Raw genomic sequence first — 11,063 nt, 5'->3', positions numbered from 1 at the left:
TCAGGAATCTCTGGCCAGAGTGAATGAAATTAGAAAGGAGTTTCTAATTTACATTAAATAGAACTAAGCATAGTGAATGGGAAAGCAAGTGATTAAATAAGATAGGCTTGACACAAGTTCCATGCCTTGTATTTAATCGTGACATTGCAAGGTAGAAGAAATTAATTGCACGGTAATATTGAACCTACAGGGTCACACCATAAAAGAGAATGATTTAATGGTGGAGGAATTAATTAATAATGGCTGATAATTATTTATTTATGAAATAAATAATTAATTGGCAAATTTAATAATTGATTAAATGAGATTTTATTGATTATAAATTAATTAAGAAAAGGTTCTTAATATTATTAATTAAGAATTTAATTTTTGGAAATTAAATCAAGTGAGGGAATTATTTCTAAAGAGTTTAGAAAAAGGATTAATAATTAAAAGGTGTTTTAATTATTAGTGAGAATAATAAAGGGTTAATAATAATAATATTTTATGGAAAAAATTTCAGCTGAAAATTTTGCCTATAAATATACTATTATAAACCCTATTTTTGTCTCAACCAAAAATATTTACAAAACCCTAATTCTCTCCATCTCCTCCTCCTTCATTACATCATTTTCTTGGTGGATACCGGTGGAGTGCTTCACACTTGAGGAGCAGCTGCTAAGGATCTCGGTTCATCGTTCTTGGATCGCTATTAAAGACCTCCATCTTTCCATTAACGTAAAGCTTCTTAAGGTAAACATATTGAACTACGAATTAAATATTATTTTTTGCATGGATCCTGCGGAGGGTTTCGGTTTTTTTAAGATTAAATTTACGTTTTCGCTGCGTTTATGTGCTAAAAACCCTTCAATGGCATCGGAGCTACTTGCAAAAAGTTTTTAATTTGTTTATGTGTTTAACTATTTTCGATATATGAGCATGTACGGGATTCGCCATGATTTGATGTTGATATAATATGCTTATATATGTATGGTTTTGAATATTTGATATTCATGTGAGTTGTATAATCATAAGATGATTATGTAATCTGTATATATACTGATATATACATGATTTATATTTGTTCTAATTATGAGAATCATATTAGATACGAATTCTGAATTGGCTGCTGCAGATTTGCTGAAATCTAGGTCTGATGTCTGATTTACGCAAACGAATACCCTATTCCATAGGTAAACGAGCGTCTGAACAAAACTGATAGCAAAGCTATTAACGACTCGTCTGTAAGGCATTTGACGTCGTTTACTGCCCGTAAACAGTGATTCTTGTTTTTCAGATTTTTCTGATTTTTGTCATATTTTCTTTTTATGATTAGATCATGGATAATATGATATGTTAAGATCAGATTATATGTTTTAATATGCTTTTATGTGTTGTATAATCATGGTGGATGGTTATGGCCTTTCGACCTTAGTGTAATGGTTTTGGTTTTGGTTTTAAATACGAATTGCATGTCGTCAATCTTTGTAATCATAAATCTCGAATATAACTCAAGTTATTCTTGTAAGTTCATTAGATTAGTTTTACTTTCAATCATGTAATGTAATTGAAGACTCAAGAAGGCTATCCAGTGGAGGTGATACAAAGAAGAAGATGAGGCATACAAGAAGTCTAAAGAAAGAAGAAGACTTATGTAATAAGTAGTTGTATTTATTTCCATCACCATATTAGATTGACCTTGATCTTTATCATGAGCTTGATAAAGATCACATAGGATGGGGCCATAACCAAACACATTTACTTTATTGCACTTTACATTTACTTGTTTATTTAATTTTATATATGAGATATATGCCTATGTTTACCATGGGATGATAGATTTAGGTGAACTTAAATCAATATAAGACGTGCTCTAGAAAATCTAGAATAGGAATCGTTTCTTGCCTTAACAATAAATATTATGAATACGATCATGAGATTCTTGTGTTTATAAAACACGTAATTGAATATAAATTTTCAATATTGAGAGAAAGGATGATTCTGTCAACAACAGATTTCTATCTGTAAGAAAGGGTTATTAAGTGACGCCTCTTGACAATGCTCCACCCGATCTGGGAATCATCTGATTATCGATTATTGATTTAAAATATTTAATTTAAAAGGAAGAATCTCTTTATAATATGATTATGATTGTAACGTAATATAATCCCTCTAAAATTAAAAAATATCAAGTAGTAATTGGCCAATGACACAACGGGCTTGTGTCGGTCATAGCCTTCCAACATGGTAGAAAGTGGTTCTTATTTTTAAATCATTGTCGTTTCGTGCTACAGCCGAGGGCTTTGATTTCGAAATAAGAAATACTTGTCTATTACATAGAGATGTGTACATTGAATTAGAATCTAAAGGTCGGTACGTGCTACAGCCGTGGGCCGTTGGAGACTGATTCAATTGTACGAAATGTTGGGTTAGACTTGACTTAGAATATTGAGTTTGTCGTGCCATAGCCGTGACTCAATTATTCAAGAGGCTAAACTTATATTAGGGAATAACATAAGATGTAATTGACAAGAGTTGTCTGCCTATTGAACATCACATGACGTTTCATGCCACAGCCGAGGTTGTGTGATGGAATGTAGGATCCCTATTCCCACTAGCATTATGAATGCTTAATTTTCACTTAGGGGGTTGAAAAAATTAGATAAACTAGTGGTAGACACTTATGAATAAAGACCCGATTCATATAGTGTTTTGAAATGAAATTGAATATTTGCTAAGTGTTGTTATGTGTTTATCATTTACAGATTTACTATATTCGTCATGTCTTCTGCACTATCACTCCGGAGCATACTAGATGCTCACAAGTTGACTGGTCCTAATTTAGCTGTTTGTTTTCACTGTAACAAGTTGGGGCACTGGAAGAGGAACTGCAAGGTTTACCTTGCAGAATTGAAGAAGAAGAAGGGTAGTAAGACTACCGCTTCTGATTCAGGCATGTTCATGATCGAAGTTAATATGTCACTAGGTCAAATTTCTACTTGGGTATTAGATACCGCCTGTGGTTCTTATATTTGCAATTCGTTGCAAGGACTAAAGGGAAGTAGGACTCTTGAAAAAGATGAGGTGATTCTACGTATGGAAAATGGAGCAAGGGTTGCGGCCATATCTGTAGGATCATTTAGTTTACATATGCCTACGGGCAAGACTATTATTTTGAATAATTGTTATTACGTTCCCTCTATTGTGAGGAATATTGTTTCTATTCCTATGTTGGATGTGGATGGTTTTTCATTTATTATTAAGAATAATGAATGTTCTATCCTTAGAGATAATGTTCTTTTTGGACGTGGCATTTTAAATAATGGTCTGTATGTATGTGACGTAGAGCATGATTTACTTCAGATTGAACAAACTAATAAAAGAAAACGAGATGATGAAAATCTGACTTATTTATGGCACTGTAGACTAGGTCATATTAGTGAAAATAGACTGCGGACATTGCATAAGGAAGGGTTACTTGACCCCTTTGATTTTGAATCATATCCTACATGTGAGTCTTGTCTATTGGGTAAAATGACCAAATCTCCATTTAGTGGACATGGAGAGAGGGCTGCAGATTTGCTAGGATTGGTACACACAGATGTATGTGGACCAATGTCTACGCAAGTCATGGGTGGATTTTCGTACTTCATTACTTTCATAGATGATAGATCTAGATTCAGATATGTGTATTTGATGAAACACAAGTCTAAAGCCTTTGAAAAGTTCAAAGAATATAAACATGAAGTGGAGAAACAAACCAAACACAGTATTATAACTCTTCGATCAGATCGAGGTGGTGAATACTTGAATGGAGAGTTTCCAGATTATCTCAAAGAAAATGGTATAGTCTCCCAGTGGACTCCTCCATATACTTCACATTTAAATGGGGTATCTGAAAGGAGAAATCGAACTTTTTTAGACATGGTTCGGTCCATGATGAGCTATGCGAATCTTCCAGTATTCTTATGGGGTTATGCATTGGAAACCTCAGCATATTTACTGAATAAGGTGCCTTCCAAATCTGTTCCTCAAACACCATATGAGATATGGAAAGAAAGGAAACCGAGTCTAAAACACGTTAAGATTTGGGGATGTCCAGCTTATGTCAAGAAAGTTGACCCAGATAAGCTGGAATCTCGATCCGTAAAATATAATTTTGTGGGATATTCTAAAGAGACTTTGGGGTATTACTTTTACACCGATCATCGAGTGTTTGTCTCCAGACATGCTACCTTCTTGGAAAAGGAGTTTATCCTTGAAGGAAACAGTGGGAGCAAAATTGAACTTGATGAAGTTCAAGAAGCACAAACTACTACGGATCAAGTGGAAACACCTGTTCAGACTGAACAACCTTATGTGGAACAGCCCATTCGTAGGACAGGGAGAGTGTCTCGCCAACCTGAGAGGTATTATGGCCTTGTCATTGAGAATGACAATGAGTTGTCAATCATTGATGATGACAACCCTGTGACCTATAATGAGGCTATGAGTAGTGTTGACTCAGAGAAATGGCATAGTACTATAAAATCCGAAATGGAATCTATGTGTACCAACCAAGTATGGACTCTGGTTGAGGCTCCTGAAGGTGTTAAGCCTATTGGGTGCAAGTGGGTATACAAAAGAAATATTGGAGCAGATGGCCAGGTGGAGACCTATAAGGTCAGGCTCGTGGCAAAAGGATTCAAACAAAGGCAAGGGATTGACTTTGATGAAACTTCCCATTATGATCTCTAATGAGAACACCAAGATTGCTTTATTGCTAATCCTCGTTATCTTTTAGAAATAACATTCATGGACATTAACTTTTATAAAACACCTTTTTAAAAAAAAATAGTTTGATACCATTTTGTTTCATGATCTTAGGAAATTCTCCGTGTAGAATGATAAGATATATGGAAGTGTTTTGGTACATTAATATGTTTAACTTTAGAGAAATGTATATGTTTATTAACTGATAACCTTATACCTTGCATTAATACCTCTGGGGGAGGGAGAGAGAGAGAGAGAGAGAGAGAGAGAGATCTTTCAATTTAAGTTCTAAGACCATGTCTCTTCATATTAGTAGATATAATGTAATATTAAAATAAATAATAAAGTAATAAAATTAACTTAACAAACTCACTTCGTGTTTTATCGATCGAATTTAGCAAATTCACATACATCAAATATTCACGTACACAAACGTAAAATTAGACATGTATACACAATAAAGAGTTAGAAAGGTCTTGTACCTCGTGTTTCTACTTGTCGAATACCCCAATTTGATTCCTCTAATTTTGCATTTGTATCAATAACTCTAATCTCATCATCTTCATCCTCAACCCTGATAGATTCATATTTTATTACCAGCCCAACTGCTTTAATATAAATCGAATCAACACATAATTTCAATTACATTATAACGAGAAAATAATTTGAAATGGAGGATGAATACAAATATGATTCCAATATCAAAAATTACTTTCTTCATCATCAATTACATTACAATAATTTGTTAAAAGAGAGACGAAGTAAAGAAAAAAAATAGAACTAGAGAGTAAGGAAAGGGGGGAGAGCGAGAGATACATGAGTTATGTGTTTGTGTTTGAACAAACAAACATCCCCTCCCTCTTAATTACAAAAATGAAATTATTATATATAATCTCGATTTTTTAAATCAATGGTGTTTAGTGTGTCTGATTCACAAACTTAGATGACCAAACCAGATATTTTAAGACTTTGATGGTTAATGTGTATACATGTGCAAATATGAATGGTATAAGTGTAATATAGCCTAGTCTTATTTTATATACTTTTCTAAATTTTAGTCTTAAAAATGATGAAAACACGTATTCAATATTTCAAAATTTCTACTTAAAAAATGAATATAATTTTTTTTTTTTACTTTTCTTATATTATGTGAAAGTTTTTTCTACAAAAATTAGCAAGAATTGCCCCTAAGAGCATCTTTAATAGCCTCTTAACTTGAAATTTTAGGAGGGAAGTGATTTTTCTTAACTAGAAATTTTAGGAGGGAAGTGATTTTTTTTTGTTTCAAGAGACTCCCAGGGGCTCTTAAATTCACTAAGAGTCTCTTCCATGTACTCACTTAAGAGCAACTCCAACGAGGTCCTTGTATGTTCCTAAAAATAATATAAATTAATAGGATTCTAGTTACATAATAGGGTATGACAACTCCAACAACAATCCTTATTTTAGTTCCTTACTATTATTATAATATCAAACTCAAATTTTATTCATATTTTTTAGAAGAGAGAGAGAGAGAAATGAATGAGAAAAGAAGTTTGAAAAAGGAGGTAAATAAATATTTTTAATTAATAAAAATAAGATAAGGAATGGTTAGGCATTCCTTATCTTTAAGGAAGCAAAAAAAGATCTTAAACTTTTTTAGGGAATCAATTGGATCTTAGTGTCAAATTTGATTGAATTCTTATAATTTTAATTAAGGATGCTTTATAAGAGCAAGTCCAACAGCTCTCTTATATGAGCTCTTAAATTCAATTATAAGGATTTTGACAAAAAATGGTGCTCCAACGGTTAGTGCTTCCTTAAATCACTAAGACATGGTTTTCCTTCTTTATCTTTAAGAAACTTCTAGTGCTCCTTTATAACACTTTTAGCAATAAAAAATTCATATATCTTTCTTCTTTTTACTTTTCTCTCTCTTTCTTTCACTTTTTGTCCATATATTTTAAAATTTATTAATATAATATTAATAAGGAATGAAGATAAGGATCATTGTTGGAGTTCAATTTCAAAATCATGTCTTAAATCACTAAGAGCTAATATTTTATAATATTTGTAGGGAACCCACTAGAACACTATTGGACTTGTTCTAAGTAACCTGTTGGAGTTGCTCTAGGGGGTTTGGAGCAAGTCCAGGGGCTACTTATCCATGCTCTTAAGTTGATTTTAAGTAATGAGATCCAAAAAACTCACTTCAACAATGTCTTCAATGTCTTAGTGATTCTTGATGTCACCAATAGCACCCCTTCATTTCTTATTTTTAAGAAACGTCTTTTCATTTTAAGGAACCCTTAACTTATTTTTTTATAATAAAATATGGAAAACATCATCATTCTCTCTTACTTTAACTGAAACAATGCATTTTAAATTATAAAATATTAAATAAGGAGTATATATAAGTAATGTTGTTGGAAACCAAACTACTTATTCATATCTTAAAGTCTTAAGAGTCGATGTTTTATATTATAAATAAGGATTTGCTTAAGATACTATTGGACTTGATTTTATTCCCACTATTAAATAATATTATATTATATATTCATAAAAACAATCTCTTTCTGTGTCCGCTATCTTTTTTCCCAATATGAATTCAACTTATATATAATAATAAAGAATTAATAATGAGTACAAATAAAAAGTATTGTTGGAGAAAAACACACATTAAGCCACTAGGAGTCAATATAATATATTATATTTAGAATAGAGATGAAGAGTCTATTAGAGATCAACAAACTCTTCGTATAGGCTCTTAAGTTGAAAAATAAAGTCTGAGACTTAAATTTGAGCTCCAAAAAAAGACTCTTAGAGGCTCTTTAAAAATTTAAGAGCTCATTTTCTTTACTTAATGCTAAGAGTCTCTAGCTATCGCTTAACTTATTTTATAGAAAATTAGTAGCTCTAAACTTATTTTATTAGTAATTAGTAAGATACAATCTCTCTCTTTTCACTTTATTTTGCACTTTTATGACTTCAAGTTATTATTAATAATATAAAATTGAATGAAGAGGGATATAAATAATATTGTTGGAGATAAATGTACACTAAATTATTAAGAGCTAATAATTTATATTATATTTAAGAGTGATTTTAACAGTCTGTTGGAGATAGCATCTCCTATAGAATTTTAGCTCACTTTTTATAAATAATATAAATTATTAACTTTTATTGATTTAATATGTTCCGATCTCCAAAAATACTCTTTAAATTGAGTTCTCAATCTATTTTTTATTATTAAAAATATTTTGAATTCACAAAAGAACAAAAGTAAGGGAAATAGAAAAATAATGTTGTTAAAAATATATAATAAAATAATAGTTAAGAGGGGAATTCTTAAAATTGAGGAGATAAAATTATACTCGAAAAGAGAGATTAGACTGAGCAACATTTCGAATCTCTTTCCTCAAATTTTGAATTAAGAACTTAAATAGAGCGTGTTGAAGATATTCTAACCCCAAGCCTGTTAAGCTAAGTACTATGAAATATAATATAATATAATTGGTAAATGGTCTTGGAAAAAATAAAGGAATATTTGAAGTAGTAGACAAAAACTGGGTTACGTGAATGCGTGTAGCCCGTGTATAAAATGGTGTACATATACAGACACATACGTAATGAGAAATGCTCGGATGATAAAAGGAGGTTTGGAGTTTAGTGAGAAATGTTGAGGTCCCACTAAACAGTTTCATTTTGGCCGCCTGATTTGTCGTCTCTCTCGTCCCTCCTCTCTCTCCCTCTCTCCCCCGTCGTCTCTCTCTCTCTCTACTTACCCTTCTCCTCCCATACTTAATATTATATTCATATCCCTCCTCTTTTTCTATGTATCTCTCTCTGTTCTAGCTGTCTCATCTTGCTTTCAGCTACTTGAGTTACTCATCAAGACACATACCCATTAAGCTTGAAGCTAAAAAGTTTTGATCTTTTTAAGTTTTGGAGTGGTTTGAAGCTGATTAATTTGGAGATCGGTGGGATTTGAATTCTTGGGTGTTCAAGTTTGAATCTTGAAGTTTTGTAATGGCTGGCAGTAATGAAGTGAATGTTAATGAATCTAAGGTAATTTCAGTTTTGTTTGGATCAATTTATTTGCTATTTGTAATTTTTGTTTTGTGATTCTTGAAATTTAGTTCAAGTTGTGTTTGTGATTAATTTGAGATCATGATGTAGTTTGTGTTGATGGGGTGTGTTTTTTATGTTTTTTTTTTTTTGAAATGTTTGTATATATTTGCTTTCTTTGCAAGGAATTTAATGTTTTGGGTTATATATGAACTGATTTGAGGTTAAAGATAAGATTTTTACAATGATTTAAAGAAGTTGAGTTGTGTTTCTTTCTATTTTTATCAACCCATTTGTTTCCTTTTTAGTAGTTAGTTACTTGTTATGAATTATGCATCACTTTATATAGTTTTCATATGTTCTTTTTGTTACTATATGTTTGCTTATGTTAATTATGTTTCTATCTATTCTTGGTTTTTTGGGGATTTTGTGATATAAAATTTGGGTGTTTATGCTTGAAAGTTCTAACAGTTTAAAATTTTGAAATTATTGCAGAGAGTTGTTCCTTTGAATACATGGATTTTGATTTCTAATTTTAAACTAGCATACAACATGCTTCGACGTCCTGATGGCACATTCAATCGTGATTTGGCTGAGTTTCTTGATCGGAAGGTTCCTGCCAATACGATTCCTGTTAATGGGGTTTACTCGTTTGATGTTATTGATCGCGTCACCAACCTTCTCAATCGTGTTTATAGGTCAGCCCCAGACAATGAAACTCAACGGGGCATCATTGATCTTGAAAAGCCGTTAAGTACCACTGAAATTGTGCCTGTTATTATCTTTTTTCATGGAGGAAGCTTTGCCCATTCGTCTTCTAACAGTGCGATATATGATACCTTCTGTCGTCGCCTTGTTGGCATTTGCAACGCAGTTGTTGTTTCAGTAAATTACAGGCGATCCCCTGAATATCGGTATCCGTGTGCTTATGATGATGGGTGGACAGCTCTTCAGTGGGTTCATTCAAGACCGTGGCTTAAAAGTGGGAAGGACTCTAAAGTTCATGTTTATTTAGCTGGTGATAGTTCTGGTGGAAATATTGCTCATCATGTTGCTGTAAAGGCTGCCGAGTCGGGAGTTGAAGTCCTGGGCAATATACTTCTTCATCCATTCTTTGGTGGCCAGGAGCGAAAGGATTCCGAGACAAGATTGGATGGAAGGTATTTCATGACACTTCGAGATAGGGATTGGTACTGGAGAGCATATCTACCCGAAGGTGAAGATAGAGACCATCCAGCGTGTAATATATTTGGTCCTAGGTCTAAGAGCATGAAAGGACTTCAGAATTTTCCAAAAAGTTTAGTTTGTGTGGCTGGTTTGGATCTTGTTCAAGATTGGCAATTGGGTTATGTAGATGGCCTGAAGGAAGCCGGGCAGGAAGTGGAGCTTCTATTTCTAAACGAGGCCACAATTGGTTTCTACTTCTTGCCGAACAATGACCATTTCTATACTCTAATGGAGAAGATAAAGGACTTTGTTAATCAAGACTGTCAATAGATTATTTAACTTCAACAACAGGCAGCCATACATAACAGAATGTTAACTTTTCACTTGGGTTTTTTTATCCCACTATTACGCTAATGGTGTGTAGCTATATATTTGTGTAGTTTCTACTTATTACTGATTGTCTTCTGCTGATCTGGGTTCAGCACTTCTTCGACTTCAGCATTCGGGATTCGGTTGATCCCAGTGCGAAGATGTTGTCACTTGTCACTGTCTTCTTGTTGCAAGAGACTGAAGGGGCTCTATGTTGTGATAAGTGGGATTGTAATTTGTTCAAGTATTTGACATACTTTTCGGTTCAAGTTTACGCAGTCTAGCCTCCAGCAATAAGGAGGTTATAGTACTACGATGTTAATGATTGACGGTCAATCAATTTATGAAGTTCATGGATATTGTTACCAGAAGCTAGTTTCGGAATATGTATAGTAAGTGTTCAAGTCGTAGAACTTGTACGCTATACTTGTGTTCTAGAAATATATGAATATTTTTGTTTGTTTACTTCTCAGTTAGATCTCGTTCATTTAATTTAACCCAACAATTTGGGAGTCTTTCTGATCTTGTTCTGTTACACCCCAGGCTATACCTCACAAAAATTGGCTGCTTCTGAAAGATATGATTCTTCAACTTTGTGATATTTCTGGTAAATTCTGTCATTCTTTCTTTGTTTTTAATGCCTTTTCTGTTAACCATTACAAAGCAGAATTTTGATTGGTTAAATTGTGGCCAAAAACTGGTTATCTGTATTCTGTATCAGTTTCGTAACTGCCAGAATGTTATCGAAC

The 11,063-nt window shown here is 32.8% G+C and overlaps 1 protein-coding gene across 1 annotated transcript; it reads left to right on the top strand.

Moving 5' to 3' along the window:
- Positions 1-8,338: 8,338 nt before the first annotated feature.
- LOC141708694 (gibberellin receptor GID1B-like) lies at positions 8,339-10,779 on the top strand. Its single transcript, XM_074512445.1, has 2 exons — positions 8,339-8,778; positions 9,274-10,779. Exons 1-2 carry the CDS (start codon positions 8,740-8,742, stop codon positions 10,273-10,275), a joined length of 1,041 nt encoding a protein of 346 aa, XP_074368546.1. The 5' UTR covers positions 8,339-8,739; the 3' UTR covers positions 10,276-10,779.
- Positions 10,780-11,063: the final 284 nt, after the last annotated feature.

The sequence above is a fragment of the Apium graveolens genome, chromosome 2, assembly GCF_009905375.1.
Source record: "Apium graveolens cultivar Ventura chromosome 2, ASM990537v1, whole genome shotgun sequence".
NCBI lineage: Eukaryota > Viridiplantae > Streptophyta > Magnoliopsida > Apiales > Apiaceae > Apium > Apium graveolens.
This window is presented reverse-complemented; position numbering and strand designations above follow the sequence as displayed.

Coding starts and splice junctions, on each gene's coding strand:
- LOC141708694 (XM_074512445.1), top strand. CDS start 8,740: ATGGCTGGCAGTAATGAAGTGAATGTTAATGAATCTAAG. Junction 8,779..9,273: donor TGAATGTTAATGAATCTAAG/GTAATTTCAGTT, acceptor AAATTATTGCAG/AGAGTTGTTCCTTTGAATAC.